Genomic DNA, 18020 nt, shown 5'->3' on the forward strand with positions numbered 1-18020 from the left:
GTTGGTGCCAAAGTTGGTGTCACTGTCACTGTCTGAGGTCCATGCACGGCTCAAGTGCTGCCTCAGGGGCTAATTGCAACCAAATATTTAATTGCAGTAGCAAATTCACTTATGTTGTAGGGAGCAATGGCCAATGGGAGCAGGGCAAGGTTTTAATTAACCCTGGGAGGCTCCTGGGTAATCATTCAGTGCCCTCATTTAGCAGCGTGCTGTGGGGACAGAGGTTGGGTGACGTCTCCAGGGACCTTTTCTGTGCCAGCCAAGAGCTGTGTGTGGGCTGTGATTGCTGCTCTTGCTTGCCTTGGCTTTTCATCCTGCATCCCTGCGAGAGACCCAAGGCAAGTGGCTTTGTGGGCCAGTTGCTCCTGGGAACCCCCTTTTTACCCAGTGATGAATATTCCTCCTTTTCCTTTTCCTTTTCCTTTTCCTTTTCCTTTTCCTTTTCCTTTTCCTTTTCCTTTTCCTTTTCCTTTTCCTTTTCCTTTTCCTTTTCCTTTTCCTTTTCCTTTTCCTTTTCCTTTTCCTTTTCCTTCTCCTTCTCCTTCTCCTTCTCCTTCTCCTTCTCCTTCTCCTTCTCCTTCTCCCTCTCCCTCTCCTCCCTCTCTTTCTCCCTTTCCCTTTTCCTCTCTTTTTTCCTCTCCTTTTCCCTCTCTCTTCTCCCTTTTTCCCTTTCACCTCTCCTTTCTTTTCCCCTTTCCTTTCCCCTTTTTATTTCCATCATATACCTCCACAAGGGAAAAAAAAGAAACCTAAAATTTTCAAACCCTGATTTTTATTTTTTTTTAAACAGGGTGCTTTTAACAGTTCTCATCCCCCTTTCCACACATCTGGGGATGGCAGAGCCGGGTTTTCTGCAGGGATCAGATGTGTGGGGTGGGTGGGAGCTAGCCCAGGGGTGGAGCTGGGATGCTGCCATACCTACAGAGGTTTTTCCATGGCTCTGCCTCACAGGTTTCCCTGGATTTTGTGAAGAGCGGCAGCTACGAGCTGGAGCGGATGGGAGTGACCTTCCCGGCCAGAGCTCACACCAAATCCCCGTTCGACCCCGACAACAAACGTGTGAAAGGCTTTTACTGAAGGCTGCTGGGCTGCCCAGAGGGCAGAGGAGCTGCGGGCTGAACTCCTGGCCCCTGCTGGCTCCGGGGTCAGCTGCAAGAGCCGGGCAACCCCCTGGAACTCACCAAGCCACTGTGGGTCAAATCAAGGGGAGAGGAGGAAAAGATTCCAAAAAGTGCAAAGACTCTGCTGCTCTGTTTGCCCAGTGAAGCGGGGACACTGCAGCAATAATTCTTTTTCATGGGTTAATTGGCCTGCAAACAGTGTTTGGTCTCACTGTGTGTGAAGTGGTTTCAATTTTTGTCTGTGCTGGAATCTCTTTCCCCCAAATGTAGCCTGGAAATTAATTTCTTTTAAAGTAGCTCGGTTGTCAATACAGCTGGAACCTCTAAACAGGTCCCTTGCTGCGTCTGTCCCCACTCCCACGGGTGTCACCTCATCCCGGGGGCTCTGCTGGGGTGGGGATGTGGAGGGAAGGGGCAGAGTGCAGGGACATTGCCTAGGCTCACACTGTGGGTCCCTCTCTGCAGTGCTGTTTGTATTTGTGTGTCATAATCATGGAACCATGGAGAACCTCAAAGCCCATCTCATGCCGTGGGTTCCATGGGCAGGGACACCTTCCACTGGCCCAGCTGCTCCAATCCCATCCAGTCTGGCCCTGGACACTTCCAGGACGATTTTTCTGGGCTGCTCCTGGCACAGGCCGTGGTGTAAGGTGGCCAGGAGGGCACTGGCCCCACAGCTGCCCTCGCTGGCAGCTCCCTGGTCCCTTGTGGCTTCTTCCCAAAGGTCACCTTGGAGGTGGCTCCTTTTAGCTCCCAGCAGAGAGGGGGATGCTGGCAGAGGCTGAGCCATGGGCTCAAACCCCTCTGGCAGCTCAGAGCCAGCCCTGGGGGCAGCAGGGAGGGTTTGCCCTCACACGCACACAGCCTGTGCTGCAGGGAAGGATCAGCACTCCCCATCACCATCCCTTGCTCTGCTCCCCTCTCTGGGCTCTCTGCTGGAGCTTTCACCCGCCTGAAGAAATAATCTCACTCCCTGCTCTTCCCTTTTCCTCCCTTGACTAGGTTTGTTTGGGTCACAGCCTCTTTAGAGCTGATTTCAATTCCTTGCCCTCGTGCCATGAGAGCCACGGGCAAGAGCGTGAACTCTGAAATGCTTTGGTTTTACTGAAAACATTAAAAACCAAGATTGAGATGAATTTTTCACTTGAATAGGAGGTGACTGCCCTGCCTCTGGCAGGGTGGAGGGCAGGGGAGGGGGTGGCTGTGGTCCTGTTCTGAGGGAAGGAGCATTCTGCCTCCCTGCCAAGCCAGGCATCACTCTGTGCCTGGAAGATCAGGTTTTGCTTTAAAAGCCTTTTCTGGTGTGCTGTGCTCTGACCTGGGGTTTCTCATACAGCCAAGGTGGCTGGGGAGGAGATTTGGGGGCCACCTGGCCTGGATCGCACCTGTCCCAGGGCTGGGATGGACATGGACTCTCCTCCACCTCCAGCCTCTCCTCTGCTCCTCCTGCATGTTCTCCATTCAGAGCTCAACAGCAAAAAGCAATTTATTTTACATTTAGATATTTAATGGAGCAATTTTTTCCTGACAAAAGATTTGTCATTCCCCCTCCTCCCCTCCCCTTTTCCAAACCCCATCCCAGAGGTGTCCTTTGTTCCCAGCCATTGGCATCTGGTGGCATCGAGAGGAACAATCCAGAGCGTGGAGGAGTGGGGAAGGTAGGGAAGGGAGGGCTGGGTGGGTGTTGTGGCACCCCTGCATCCCTCCCTCCCTCCTTCCATCCATCCCTCCATCCCTGCCACAGCTGCCAGCATGAGGGAGCACCTGTGGAGCCATCCTGAGCTAGGCAGGACCGTGGGACACCAGCAAGGCTTTTGTGCTGCTCCCACACATCCCTTTGCTCTGTGCCTCAGTTTCCCCGCAGGCAAACAAGCTCCTTCCCCCCTCCCTGCGGCTGCACAATAGCAAACCTCGCCGTTATTATCCCGGGGGTGGGAAGCAGCATTACTCAGAGCCAGCATTGCTAATGACACACTAAATATAGCTCTTCCCATCCGCGGAGGGCTTTGCTGAACCCTGCCTGATGAGCTGAACCCCCTCCGGAGGCAGGGCCGGGCATGGCTGGGTGGCAGGGATGCTCCCCTCGATGGATGCTCCTGCTGGGTGGCAGGCAGGGTGTCAGTCCCTCCGGAGCTGGCCCAGGTGCAGGGGGACGGGAGCAGCGGGCTGAGCCCCCGGGGAGGGCGGGCAGCGAGGGCTGGGCTCCTGCAGCCTCTCGGTGATGCTGGGGAGCGGCTGCTTCTCCCACTGGCCCTGCAAGAGAGGGCAGCAGCACCCTGAGAGCACGGCAGTGTCACAGACATCTCTTATGAAAAATCTTTTCCTTAGGATTTTTCAGCCTGAGAAGCTGGGAGGCCTCAGGAACAAAATGTAAACAATGGTTATCTGCTGCTATGGAATGCTACAGGTGCATCTGTGATTGGCCCATGTTGGTTTTTTCTAATTAATGGCCAGTCACAGTCAGCTAGATTAGACTGTCCAAGACACAAGCTTTTGTTGTCATTCTTTCTTTTTCTATTCTTAGCTAGCTTTCTGATGAAATCCTTTCTCCTATTCTTTTAGTGTAGTTTAAATATAATATATATAATAAAATAATAAATCAAGCCTTCTAAAACATGGAGTCAGATCCTCATCTCTTCCCTCATCCTAAGACCCCTGTGAACACCATCACACAGCAAGGGAAAACATTCCCCCAGAAAGTAAAGAAGATGTTGGAGGCTCGGTGTTTCTGTCTGCTTGGAGAAACGGCATGAGTTTTAACATCTGAAGTGGGTTTTTAGCCCAAATCAGGGTGTTTTCTCATGAGACATCACTAATTATTCCTAGTGCAGAAGCACCTACACATCCCCTGAGCGGCACAGCCGTCTGAGGTGTTCCACAAATCCACCCCAGCTGGGGAATTTCCACCCCAAAAAATGTTACCTGCCAAGTCAGGTGGAGCCAGCTCAAACCAGGCAGTGCCACAGGCCCACCATGCTCTGGAAAAGCAGGAATTTCCAGCAGGGATGTGCCTGTGGAGCAGGAGGGATGCAGCAGCCTGGCTGAGGTGCCGTGGAAGGGCTGTCACAGCCATCAGGGCTCACAGTGACCACGGCCAGGACAAACCCCCCACTCCGTACATCCATGGTGGCACCTTGTCTTGGGGATGCCCCCTCCAAAGAACAACCTGCCAGGTGCAGGCAGTGCCCAGGGCTGAGCCTGCCGAGCAGGATCCAGCTCAGATGTGATGTTGGCATGGCCTGGTGGCTCTGGAGAGATGGGCAGGGGCTGGGGGGGCATGGGGGGCTCAGCTCAGGGTGGTGATGCTCTGGCTGGGCTGCCAGCTGCGTGTTCGTGCGGAAATGTCAGCGAGAGGCTGAGCCACAGCGTGAGCAGGAGGAGGGAGGTCTGGAGAGGAGAGGTAGAGCCGTGAGTCATCAGCGAGATGAAAGTGGAATTTATGTTTTCAGCTGAAATTTCTGCTGGTATGTCAAGCGAAATGGGCCAGAGCTGGCACCGGGAAAACCCTGGGGAAAGATGGAGTGGGATGGAGGGACCTTTCCAAAGCTCATGGGGAGTGACCAGAGAGGGGACAGCTTTGCAGGGGAGCACCAGCTAGAGGAACAACTCCTTTCCTGTGCCCTTATGGCTTAGGGGAGCAGTTAAGCATCCTTAGGGCGCTCCAGCCCTGAGCCCATCTGCTGCGGCGTCGGCCCTGCTGATACATCCCTGAGCCTGCTCTTTGGAGAGATCAAAGGCAAGTGAAGTGTCTTGGTAGTTGTTGTTTTCAGTGCTTTCAAGCTGAAACCTGAACAGAGTTTACTGCCAGCCCCTGTGGGTGCAGGGGAACTTGGGGACGGCACCGTCCCCGCTGCCGCTCACAAGTGTTACCTTGAGGTTTGGCTCAGTAATTAACAGCACTCAGTTCCTTCCAGAAATCATCAGACTTGGGATCACTGAACTGCAAAAACATGAGCTTAATTAGAAGCTGGTGCTTTTCTCTTGGCAGAAACAGCATGGAATAAATGAGATGTCTCCAAGTTGGGCTCGCTCTGAAACACCAGCAGAGCAGAGGCTCCTTCACCCTCACTGTGATGCTCTGACCCACTTTGTGCCAGCACTGGCTCTGGTCTGCTCAAGGCCCTTCCTGACAGCCCCCAAGACCTCTCTGAAGTCAAGGGAGTTGTCTGAGTCATAAATTAAGAGGTTTAATTCATAACTCTGCTGCTGCACAAAACTTCTGCACCATTTCTGCCCCTGCAGCAAAGCTCTGAGAGGTACCTGGTGTTCAGTTCCAGGAAACTGGAAAGGTTTCTGCCCACCCCATAGTGAAACTTTTACAGTGGCAGAAAGCTGATGGTCATCCCTGCAATCAGCTCAGGATGTTCCCGTGCTGAAGTGGACAACACTGGGTCCAGGCTAATCCAAATTTATTGCACTGATAAATGGTGTTGGAAGCTGATGCCAGCACTGGTTTTAAATCTTCACCACCATCATCATCATGTTCCTCATCTCTAGGCCTGGTTTTATTTTAAAGACCTCCCAGTCCTTTATCCTTCACGTTTTGCTGGATCACCAACTTTGGAAGCTGCACAGATGCTGTGTGTAATGAGCTCGCTCTGCTGGGACCTGGGGGGATTTGCCAAAATCCCAAAAACCACCTCACGTTTCTCCTTGGATCTGGCCCTACTTTAACAGTCAGCAAAAGCAGCCTCTAAATCACTTTATGCAAATGCATCTCCTAATTGGATCTGGCTGGGAGCATCCATGGTGGGCTCCTGATGTATTGGCTAAGCCCAGGGCTGGGCTGGGCTCTGTGTTTGCTGATACCAGGGATTTCCAGCCCCCTGCCCTGAGCCTGCTGGGTTTGGATGTGTCCTGAGCAACACAGACCCAGCCTTACATGTGGGAATTGTGCAGGGAATCTCTGGGAGTGAGGCTGTACCTACCGGGAACCGGACAGCAGAGGATTTGTTGCAGTGCACGGAGATGGGAGCAAAGCCGTAGAGGGATCTCAGCACATCCCTGTTGAAGGTGTTCCAGGGGATGGAGTAAAACTGCTGTGGGACAGACACCTGTGGGCACATGCAGACCTCCTCATCGTTGAACCTGGGCAGGAGAAAGGCCAGGCTGAAGCACAGCACTGCTGTGCCCTTCCAGAGCTGGATGTGACCAATTCCTCCCTGCCTGAACGTGGGATGGCTCTGAGGGCAGCGCTGGGCACAAGCACAGCCTGCAGCAGCCAGCAGGGCAGCATTTGGGAGCAGCCCGTGGGTAGGACACCCTGTGCAAGGTCAGCATCATCCTCTCCTCATGGGTGGATGGGCTGCAGCCTCCTCCCCTGGCGTGGATCCTTGAATTTCTGCCTCGGGTGATGAAGAATATTTTGCATTTATGCACTCAGCCACACGCTGACCCTTGCTGAAAAGCCCCTCCCTCCCTTCCTGGTGGCAAGCCATCCTCCAAACCCTGGGTTTGGCTGTTGTACCAGTGCTCCCTGTGCCCCCAGCCCCCTGTGCAGGGCTCTTTACCTGTTGACAAGGTTGAAGTACCGGTGCAGGTAGCCTGGATCCACAGCGCTTTTGCACAGCTCCAGCTGGGTCTGGGGGTAGTAGTGCACGTAGTTCACACACATCTCCTCCAGGATGCCAAAGCCTCCCTGTGGCACAGGCAGGAAGGTGATGGAAGTGGGGCATGGCTGTGCCCTGCTGGGGCTGCACAGGGGCAGGGAGGCACAGAGCACACTCACACACATCTATACCTAAAATCTCTCTCTAGATCTAGATCTGGATCTCTAGATAGACAAAGATGAGATAGAGATGGACATAGAGATAGGTATTCACACTCCTTCAGGTGCATGGCATGGCCAGCCCTCTGCTTGTCTGCCCTCTGTGCAAGGACAGACTTCCAGGCTAGACCGTGTGGTTTACATTAAAATGCAGATTTCCTATAATCCCTCTGCTATATTTAGCCTTGTCCCTGTTGATGGTACCTCTGACAGGCTCTTTTATATTTTTTTCCCACTGCCTATGTAAGGAAATAACATGCACTGTCAAAAAATGCCACTTCTCTTTAATTACAATTAATCCCTGGTGGAACAGTTTGTGATGGGAATTACAGTGACACATGCTACTTCACAATTAGCACCTTCACATCCCCGCTGCAGGCAGCAGAGCCTTGTGAGTTCCCTTCTTCCCACCCTCCCTTGGCTTCTGGCTGGGGTTCAGCCTGGCTTCATGCAGGTGCCCACTCTGGGGGTGCCCCCAAATCTGCCCCTGCACTCACCACGGTGGCTCTGCTTCGATCCTCAGTGTTGTATGTGCAGGTGGTGATGAGTTCATCACCCTGGGAGGTTCAAACACAGGAAAATTTAAGGATTGGGGAGTGTTCCACATGGGAATCTCTGCTCCCCATATCAGGAGCTTGCAACCCCACAGGAGTCCTTGCTAAAACTGCATCCCCTGCAGAGATTCCCCAGGGCTGCATCCCAGGGATGGTGTTTCCTGCTTTCCTCGCTTTTTAAGGATTTCTGCGGGGTTGAAAACACCTTAAAATTGCACTTAGGCAAGAGCTGAGGTGCCAAAACAGGAGCTGACTTGATGGCACAGCAGCCTCCCTGCCACAGTCAGTGCTGAGGACCATGGGGACACCCCAGGGCACAGCTCTGGGCATGGCTCCAGTGGGTGCTGAGTGCTTTGAGCAGCTCAGGAGCAGCCCTGGGCATGGCTCCAGTGGGTGCTGAGTGCTTTGAGCAGCTCAGGAGCAGCCCTGGGCACGGCTCCAGTGGGTGCTGAGTGCTTTGAGCAGCTCAGGAGCCACCCTGAGCATGGCTCCAGTGGGTGCTGAGTGCTTTGAGCAGCTCCAGGAGCTGTCCCCAGCCTTGCAGTCAGGTCCTTCCCCATCTGAGGAGCCCTGGGGCAGGTTCCACCCCTGTTTTCTGTTTTCCCACCCACTCCCACTCTGATGCTGAATCTCTTCCTCTCCTTCCATCAAGCAAGGCCAGAGGGCAGCACCATGGCTCATCTTCCCTCCCTGAGGAGCCTCCCTGTGCCAGACGAAGCCCAGCTAAATCAGGAGCCTCATTTAGCTCCTGCCTGCCCACACACCAATTCTGGGCCATATGAGAGAGGTCCTGGCTGTCCCCAAAGTATCTGCATGGAGATGGCACAGATGACCCAGGAACCCTCCCTCCAGCCCCCCTGGGAGTCCCCACATGGAATGGGGAGGTTGAAGAAGGCAGGGGACTCAGGATGTGCTGTTTGGAACATTTTTTGGAGCAACTCACTGGAAAAACAGCGACCACCTCCTTCAGCATGCGGATCTCCTGGGAAGGGAGGGAAGGGCACACATCAGAGTGGCACTGTGCCCAGGGGGAACACCCAGCCATGCCCCCTGCAGCCCCTGTACCTGGAAGTGAGGGCTGTAGTGGCTGTCAGCATTCACAACCTGCCTCTCCCTGCCGTGCCGGGCCAGCACCGTCACCACTTTCCTGCCTGCCAGGTGTGTGTGCAGCTGCGAGGCGAAGATGCGGATGCCAGCAGAGGGCAGAGCCTGGGGAAGGAAGGAGGGACAGCTCAAGCCCCCGTGGGAGCCCTGTCCCTGTCAGAATCCAGGACATTCCTCTGACTGCCCTGGAGGACTCCAGACCCTGGCAAGGGGCTCAGAGACCTTGGCACGGAGTCCCAAACACCTGTGCCTTCCATTTTAGCCCATGGAGAAAATTGCCAACTTTGTGCAAAGATTTACAAGCACAAGAGTTTGAGTAGAATGATAGTTAATTTGTCACAGGGTGAAAAAGTAGAATTTGGGGGATTTAGAGTGGGGATTCAAGAGGCAAGATGGAGGAATCTGAATGTGTCCTGTCCTTCTTCTCCTTGTTCTTGTCCTCCATCTTCTGCTGTGATGGTGACACTTCTGGGTTGGTTTAGAATAGAGACAGACTGCCCAACATAGGTGATAGGTGTTGGAAAATTATTGTAAATAAAGCACACGTAGTTCTTAGTATAAAAAGCCAACACCACCCCAAGGGCAGGGACTGTGCCACAGAACGACCTGCTGGACAGATCTCAGCAGGTCAGAGAAAGAATGGAACAGATAAGAGGAAAAATAAACAACCTTGAAAACCAGAGCCAAGGAACCTCGACTTCTTCTTTGGTCACAGGGCTGGGAAAAAAGACTTTTAATACCTTGGGAGCCATTTCAGCAACACAAAACCTGAGATGTCCCCTCTCACATCCCCTGGCTGTGTGCTGGGAACTGGCTGTCCCTGTTGTGGCTCTCACATGGAGTTTCGGGGATTGCTGTACCCCTGGAGAAGCAGCTCAGTGAGCTCCTTGCAGAGGGACAAACCCTCACTGCTGCCAAACCAATGCTCCAGGGCAGCAGGAGCAGCTGAGGCAGATGTTGCTTCCTTCCCTGCCCTTGTTGGTGGTGGCACAAGAGATTCCTTATGGGTAAGCCCTACAAAAACACACACCAAGGCTTCCCTGAGAGAGCAAGGTGGGCCCTTTGGAACCATCTTTGAGGGAGCTCTTGGCAAGCTCCCCAGGAGCAGGAGCCAATTTTCCCAGCCCTGTGAGGGAAAGCACCACTGGGACATGGCCAGCTCGGCAGTGAGCTTTATGGGAATGGTACCCAGGGGAGCTGGAGCAGATGGCTCCCCAGGAGAGCTGCTTCCAGGGGGATCCAGCACATCCCAACCAGCTGCTCTCTGTTTATTGTACACAGCAGATTTTTCTTTCCTCACGGTGAGTTTAAAACTTCAAATTGGCAGCCTGGAAATTGGTGCTGCTTGGAGCCAAGGAAAAGCCACGGGTAACCTTTCTCCTCTGAGGTGCAGATGGGATGGAGGGGACAGGCGCTCACCAGCTGGGTGCATTTATCTGTGCAGTATCCTGTGAGGATGAAGCTGTCCTCTCCAGGGGGAATGGCCATCACTGGGGTGTACACCAAGCCCAGCTCCATGATCCCAGCGTCGTAGGGACGAAGGGTGGCCGTGTAGTACAGCCTGATCCCCGAGGAGTCACGGCGACCTGGGGGTCAGGGGACAAGGACAAGTCACTGCAGGGACAAGGCCAACAGGTGAAAGCCAAGGACATGCTGTGGCGAGCTTCTCACTCCCAGCTTCCTTCCTCTGAAATTGTTTCAAATCCTACAGATTTTTGTGCAAATCCTCACTGAGTGTCCCCAGATGCACCTGGCTCCCTGGTGAGGGCACTGTCCCAGGACAGCGGGGTAAGGGTGCTTTGGAGAGGCCAAAGCAGGAGGACAGAGCATGGGGTGCTTTGGAAGACTCCCTCAGGAAAGCGGCTCACTGCAGCTTCTTCAATCCCAAAATCCCAAAGGCAAAGAGCAGGGTCAATAGGTCAGGAGGGGTTCAGGGCAGCTCTGAGCTCCCTGTCTCCAGGCTGGAGCCCACCCAGGGATAAGAATAACGGGGGAGACACTATTGGTTAACAGGCAAAAGCAGATGAATGATGGAAGATGTGAACTCTGTATTTATAGCCGTGTTTCTTCTCAAGTTGCCGAATGTGCTATGATTGATCCACAGTACATATGCTCTGGCCAACTAAAAATATCCTTGGGTAGTCAAGAAGCTGCTTGTTTTTATGTTAATGAAGAAACTGGGTTGTTTGGAATCCTTCTTTTTTTTCCAATGTGTCTCCTGACAATGTTATCGAAGCAGGAGAAAAGGAATCAACATCCACATCCCCCCCCTCCCCAGGCAGCCTGGTCTCTCTGGTGCCTTGGCACTGCTCTCACTCCTGCTCTGGGCTCAGACCCAGCCCCACCAACTTGTGTGGAAATCGGGGTTACTCCTAGGACAGCTCAGCTGAATCTTGGTGTTGTCCTGGATCACATCCTTGCCACAGGAACTCTGTGGGGGCAATTTTCTGTCTGCAGGCTCCTTTCCCAAGCACCCTTCCCCACCTCTGGGCATGCATTTCAGTGAGGATGGCTTTGCTGAGACCAGAAAAGCAGCAGCGTGCTGGGGGGTTAATGTATTCTTCCTGCAGGGACAGATCTGGGCCATCAGCTCTCCACAAAGTTGAGAACAGGGCCATGGTTTGGGCCAGAGGCCTCCCCAGAAGGTGGCAATGCTTCCCTGGAATTTCCCCAGCTCTCCTGCCATGGTCACACAGGTAAAGCAGCGTTCAGGGCAGCCCCTCACCTTTGAACACCAGGGGATTGTGGTAATGGATCTCCAGACGCAAATATCTGGAGGAGCCTGGGCCACCAAAGGCAAGACCTGCTTCTTCAGGGTAATAGAAAGCCTGGAAGCAGAAAATAGGGTGTTAGGGGAGCAGCAGGGTGGCTTTCCTGGGAACAAGACTGGAAAGCCTAAGGGAATGTGTGGGTGTAATCCTGACCCACACCATGGACCATGACTTGTGCCATTGTTGTGCTTGGAAAGCTGCCCTTGCTTCCAAAAGCTTCTCTCATTCCACATGCAGTGGCACAACACCTGAGTGTTGTCATAAAATCATAAAATACCCTGAGCTGGAAGGGACCCACAAAAGGATCATCAAAATCCAACTCCTGGCCCCCTTGTTGTCCAAGGAGGTTTTGGACAACACTTGTGGGATTCCTGGGGCACAGGACAGCCCCAAGAATCCCACAAGTGTTGTCCAAAACCCCCCTGAGCTCCCTCAGACTCGAGGCCATGACCATTCCCTGGGGAGCTGTTCCAGTGTCCCACCCCACTGATTTATGGCATCAGAGAGGAGAGAACTGGGGACAAATAGGAAATCCAACACATCCAGGAGGGGCTGAAGCCAAACCCCAAACAGAGCCCAGGGTGAGGAGCCCCCAAAGCGGCACCGGACCGGTGTGAGAGGCAGCAGGGCCTGGTTGCCACCCAGGGGAATGTGTCCCTTGTCACACCCACCTGTGCCCCCATGGCCCAGGCTGCCAGCACGTGCCTGCAGTAGTTGAGGCGCTCTGGCTTCATCTTGGAGTCGCAGGGCCCGTTGTAGTGGGGGAAGCTGTCGAAGTCGGCCGCGCACTGGAAAACCTCCATGTGGTGCACCAGGGCCTCGTTACCCGCCGTGACCACCGGCTCGTACTGCAAGGCAGGCCCAAGGAGGAGAGGACACACTGAGAGCCCATCTCTGGGGCCTGCAGGCTCCATGAGGGGCCAGGGCAGGGGTATCTGTGACCTGGTACCAGTTTCTGCCACAGGATGGGGAGGGAAGGTTGTTCAGGCCATGAGACACCAATGGCCAAGAGCATTCACCTCATATTTTGGTTATGGCAGAGTTAAGCCCCTGGTTACTTCAAAGGGGAAACAACATGTTAGTAGTGCCCAAGGAGCATTTAGGTCAGCTGTGGAAATATTTAATTTCTTGGCTGGCTTAGGGATCAACCCAGAGCCCACCAGAATCCACAGAGAACCAGCTCATCCTTTCTCCAGCAAGAAATGGGGATCAGCAGAAGATCTTGGTCAGTTTAGTGATGACCAGAGGTAAAGGTGGCCCTGGGGATGTTGTTTTTTTCCTACAGAGAGTCCTGGCTGTGTTGTTGCTGTAGCTCTGCCTGCAGCCCTTGGGTTTTGTTTCTGTCCTGCAGCTGCCTGGGGCATGGGGAGGAGGATTTGGGGTAGAGAGAGTGACTCAAGGCTGAGGAACATCTCTGGCTAAAAGTGCCAGCTGCAGAAGTGATCTGCAGCAGCGGGAAGGTATCAGGAGTTACACGCTTCTTACTTACACACAGATGATTCACTTCACACCATCTGTCAGAGAGAAAATCCTCCTTCTGAGCCTCCCTTAGCATCGTCTCTCCCCTCGAAATCACCAAGCGCTCGCTGCAGCTCGAGTGTCTGCAGGTTCTCCTCATCCCCCTGGTGTGCTTTTGACTCTGGATGTGCCAGGTCACCCCCTGAGCCACCCCCACACCTCCTGGGTGCTCTCCCATCCTTTCCTCAGGGTTGCCAGCAGGTTTCTGCCTCTCCTCTGCAGGAGATGGCCCAAGCAACACGTCTGGCAGTGCCCACAAGTTGCATTTACGTCTGTAACTCTCTTTTTTCGGACTATGCCTCATCTTTTAGATGCCAGTTCCCATCCTGGCTGGCTCTGCCCTGCTCTCATCAGCCCTGTTCCTTTGTTTCCTGTGGTTTTATGCTCTTCATGTGTGCCAAAATCCTGCTGTGGGTCTGTTCCTTCTGCAGGGAGTCAGCCCTGAGCCTGCCCTGGAACCTGCTGGATGTGCCAGGTGTGAAAGCATTACCTGCTCCTCTCCTGCTGAGACACTCCAGGAGACAAGAGGATGCTACTGACTGGTGAGGTAGACCTGGAAGAGGTTTTGGGACCACATTTGGATGTCAGGGCCTGAAAGCCTCCCTGTGACATGGAATTTGCAGGATGTAAACACAATTTCTGACCCACCCTGGGGAAAGCAGCCTTCTTCTCCTCCCTCTTACCATGATAATGTGGTGCTTGGGGAAGCCCTCAGGCAGCTCTGCCATGTAACACCAGTAGGTCGTCTCCTGGCTGGGAATGACCACATCTGGGGCTGTTATCTCCATGGTCTGCATGTCTCTGGGCAGCTGAGGGATGCTGATGTTGGGTTTGAGCAGCTGCACCCTCTGCAGCCCCCCGTGGAGGGCAGAGACGTTGATGGCTTGCAGGGAATGCACTGGTTTCTCCAGGATGCCGTAGATCAGGTGCACGGTGCCATCCTGAAGCCAGAGCAGAACATATCTGTGGGGTTTCCATGCAGAACAGGAGCTTCAGGGACCATCAGCACCAGCACTGGTGGGATGAACCCAGAAATGGGTCTGTGACCCCAACCTGGCTGCACCAGCAGCTTACTGTGCTGTGCTGTCCCAGGACAGCTCTACATTCCAGGTGTTTCTCTGGCTGGTGTGGTAACTGAGGGTTCCCTAGCAGGTTCCCCTCAATTCCAAAAAGGTTACACATCCTCTTTGCTCCTTCCAAGCCCCTCATGAGCTCCAGGCTGGGACAAACCCATCAGTTCAGGGCTCATTGTCCCCTGCAGCCCAGCAATAGCCTGGGAGGTAACAGCAGGAACAAAACTTCTCCCTCACGTCCTCCCTTTTTCTTTCAGCTTCTTTTCAGCGGGAAGGAACCACAAGAAGCTCTGCTGAAAGTCTGTTGCAAACAAGAACACTGAGAGCTCTGGACAGGAGATAAGGGAGGAAGGAAAAAGAGAACAATCTTGTCCTGCAGGATCAGAGAATAAAGACCAGCAAGTGTTTTCGTGGCTCACACACACAGATTGTTCCCTCCAGGGCTCTCAGTGTTTTGGCAGACGGCAGACACTTCTCACCACAAGAGAAGCTTTTGAGCACCAGCAGCAAAAACTCGAGGACACTCTGTGCCCACGTTGGCTCTAAAATATCCTGCCCACAAAGGCTTTCATGTGAGATGAGCCTTGCACTGATTCCAGGGCCTGTAGCTGAGCCTCTGAGCTGTCTGACAGGAGGGTTTATCCCAAATCCCAGCTCGGAGAGGAGTGGTGGGTGCAGAGCCAGGGAGACACCACCGAGCACAGAGCAGCACCTCAATTTGCTGTCCCTTTGTCCCAGCTCCTGTCACCACCCTCCTGTTTGCCTGCTGTTGATACACCAACCCCTCTTCGTGACACTCCCAACAGTTGGCTCCAGACTGTCAAGCAGAGTGATGCAGGAAGGATTTATATAGACCCAAAGCATGTTCAACAGGAGCCGATGATGCAAACGAGCTAAAAGCTACACTTGAGAGAGCTTTTGAAGGGCTTGTGAATAGATGGTGCCAAACATTACTCATGGGCCAGGGCTGACATCTGTAGCTCACTTCCTCTGTGCCTCACACAGCACCAACACCTGATGCTGTGCCCAAACAGGGCTGGGATGGGGCTGGGGGTGCCACAGCAGGGTGAGGGCGATGCCATACCTCTATCAGGTAGTCCTTGGGGTCACAGGTGCTGAAGGCTCTTCTGAAGAGCAGGTAGAGCCCCTCAGGAGCCCTGCGAGCCCCGAGGAGCTGGTAGTCCTGCTGGGAATCCATGTGGAGCTGCCCCTTGGCATCACTCCAGGCATCCTGTGAAAGAGAGAACAGCCTGCTCAGCCAGGAGGTGCCTCCAGAGGTGCCACAGGTCCTCCTTGTGTGCACCCTCAGCACCCAAGAGCTGCAGGATGCCTGTGCTTTGCTCCATGCCCACCTCCAGCATCTCCTGGGCAGATCCATGCTGGAATGGCCTCTGCTACAGGATCCCTGGTGCTCAGACAGACCTGGGAAACACCTGAGCCAGCACTAACAGTCTGCAGAAAAACCTTTACAAGCTGAGATGTGAGTGGGGAAAGGTGGAGAAGGGATGGAGGAAAGCCCCCAGGGACATGTGAAGGTGTTGTGTTGGTCTGTGCTGGATTTTGGGTGTGTTTGTGTTGGGGAGACCCTGTGGAAGGGGGTGCTAGGCTCTCCAAAACCCTTGCCTTAAACCAACCTCCCTCAATTTAAGATCAGACCCTTGCTGGGTTAAAGATTTTCTGCAAAATCCTTAATTTTTTTTTGTGGCCAGATTGTTCTGGCAGCCCAGCACGGCCTCCTAAACACTGCTTGTTGTAGAAGATGGTGACAAAGCCACCCCAAGAAGCAAAGCAGCAGGGTATTCCTGTGCCTCAGGGTTTGAAGGCTTGGAGTGTAAAATCCTGGGATAATTTGGATTTGATCAGGGGTGTTTCTTTGATCTTTTGTTTCTCCTGTGGGTCTCCTGTTTACTCAGAAAAGGCACCCAGGAAGTAGCTGGCTGTGTGCACACTGGTTCTCTTATCTTGGGAGGAAAAACCAGAAGAAAAAGGATAAAGCAATTTGGCATCATGTCAGCCAGAGCTATAGAGTCATATTTCCAGAACATATTGTCCTTAGAGGGGGAGAGGGAAATCAGCTCCATGGAGCTCTCATGACATTTGATTTCGTAGGAATATGGAGCGCAAGTTAATCTCATAGAACATGGGGGGCTGAACAAATGTGGATCTCTTTAACAGGCAACACACTTATCCAGAAGAAAAGCTGCTGGGGGAGAGAAAAGCAGGGCTGGAGAGATTTATAGAGATCTCCTTGCAGGATGCTGTTCAGCACCAAGTGAAAGAGAAAACCCGAGCGCTGCCGGGCGTTTCTGTTTGTCTTTGGGTGAGCTCAGGAAGGCAGATTAGAAATGATCCTTTATGTTTTCTTTACATGATGCTGTGAAATCCTGGAGCATTTGGCCCACCACAGACCCTGAAAGGCTGGTAATTAGCAGGAAAAGAGCTCAGATAATAAAGCCTTCTTTTCATGCTTTCATTGCACTGCGGATCACATTGCGGCTGATTGCGAAAGAATGTGTTTTATGGTTAATTTGAAGTAAGCAGAGAGGTAAAATTTAACTTAATGGAAAGCCTCACAAAGGCAAAAATGGGAATTTCTTTCTGCAGCCAAGCACAATCACAATCAGCCTGATGCAGTGGGCTGGGGATAGGGCTGGGAAAACCACCCAGACAGAAACCCAACAAACAGACAGTGGCAGGAAGGATGGAGTTTGCAGCAGCAACAGCAAACAACACAACTGAAAATCAGTTTTCCCAAATACATCTGCACCTTTAATTTCTGACAGCACCCCAGGCTGCCCTGTTATCCCATTGATCCCTCTGGATGCAACTCTCAGCTGGGTTCCTCCTGCTGGCAGGAGCAGCCTCTGCCTGGTGACTTTTGCCCTGTCTCAGAGCCATTAATGGGAGCTGTGGTTAATTTTTAATGTGGCTGGCAGCAGCACACGAGTGAAGCAGGGTGTTGGTGTGTGTGTCTTTGCAGCTGAACACAGCACAGACACCCAGCTCCTGGCTCCCTCAGCCTTGCTGTGTTTATTCTTTCCTCTTTTGGGTTAATCTTAATCCCCACGCCAAACCCACCGTGTGCATCCGATCTGGGGTAGAAACCCCTGAAACCCTCTGGACCCTGAGCAGTGTGCCCTGTACCCTACTCTGCCAAACCACCAGCCCAATTCAGAGAGCTGCATAGCCAGGAGGGGAGCCCCAAAAACAGCCATGCAAGCACTCAGGTGACTCACCCCAAAGTAGGAGTTGTGCCCATCGCTCCAGAGCACGGCCAGGTCCGCGTTCTCAAACTCGCCCCTGTCCGACATCCCAAAGAGGAGCCCAAAGTGCAGCTCCTTGATGAGCAGCTGGAAATTCACAGCTTGCTCGGGGTAGCTGACATTCCAGGAGAGCTCCAGCAGCCCCTGAGGATCCAGGGGCACCTTGTAGGGGAAATCACTCTGGCGGGGCACCGAGCCCTGCAGGGCCACCACCAGGATGACCAGGAACGCTGCCACCAGGGTGAAGTACATGGATGCCACCTCCCTCAGCTTGAGGCTGGGGCAGGAGCAGGGTTTGCTCCTGGAGCTCTGCATCCTGCCAGGACAGCACCCAGCACCTGGTGTGCCCATTTATGTGCTGGCCCTCCTGGGCAAGCTGGGTAAGTGATAGTCCTTAATTGCATTTAGCTGTTGGGAAATTGGGCTGGTGTATTGACCCCCGTCAGCTCCTGGCCAAACACTTGTCATCTGCTGTCTCCCCTTAATTGGCTCTAATTGCACATGGACATTATCAATAGCAATTGGGTTTGACTGGGCTGATGTGATTCGCTCTTAAATCTTCTTTAGTGGCTGGGAAGGGCTGGTTGCTCACAGGCTGCTCTGGCTGAGCCCTTGTGGACATGCTCGCACTGCTCATGGTGCCTTTGGACTGGGTGTCCACACAGCCCAGCCTGGGATCACCCCAAAAGTGGCCAGACAGGAGAACAAAGCACCCTGAGCCTTTTCTGAGCTCCCAGGCATTAAATAATACTGACAGGGATTGAAATATTTTCCCTGCAAAGCTCAGTGCCAGAGCAAATGCTGATTTCCCTCAAACAGCAGGAAAAGAGTTGTCTCCTCTCCTTTCTC

General features: G+C 53.3%; 2 protein-coding genes across 2 annotated transcripts in view; one reads left to right on the plus strand and one right to left on the minus strand.

Annotated features, from left to right (window-relative positions):
• The window catches only part of SARDH (sarcosine dehydrogenase), a 27677-nt gene extending 25002 nt beyond the window's left edge, over positions 1-2675 (plus strand). The window contains exon 21 of the mRNA XM_064727596.1: positions 952-2675. Within this exon, the coding sequence (XP_064583666.1) occupies positions 952-1077 (126 nt within the window). The 3' untranslated portion in view covers positions 1078-2675. The remainder of the gene's footprint in view (positions 1-951) is intronic.
• Positions 2676-17575, minus strand: DBH (dopamine beta-hydroxylase). Its single transcript, XM_064727598.1, is given in 13 exon segments — positions 2676-3374; positions 6050-6209; positions 6632-6759; positions 7386-7445; positions 8386-8424; positions 8508-8651; positions 9966-10132; positions 11272-11374; positions 11989-12165; positions 13519-13776; positions 14993-15139; positions 17145-17515; positions 17518-17575. Coding segments are annotated over 13 exon segments (1947 nt in total). The 3' UTR covers positions 2676-3239.
• Positions 17576-18020: the final 445 nt, after the last annotated feature.

The sequence above is a fragment of the Zonotrichia leucophrys genome, chromosome 17 (assembly GCF_028769735.1).
Source record: "Zonotrichia leucophrys gambelii isolate GWCS_2022_RI chromosome 17, RI_Zleu_2.0, whole genome shotgun sequence".
Taxonomy (NCBI): domain Eukaryota; kingdom Metazoa; phylum Chordata; class Aves; order Passeriformes; family Passerellidae; genus Zonotrichia; species Zonotrichia leucophrys.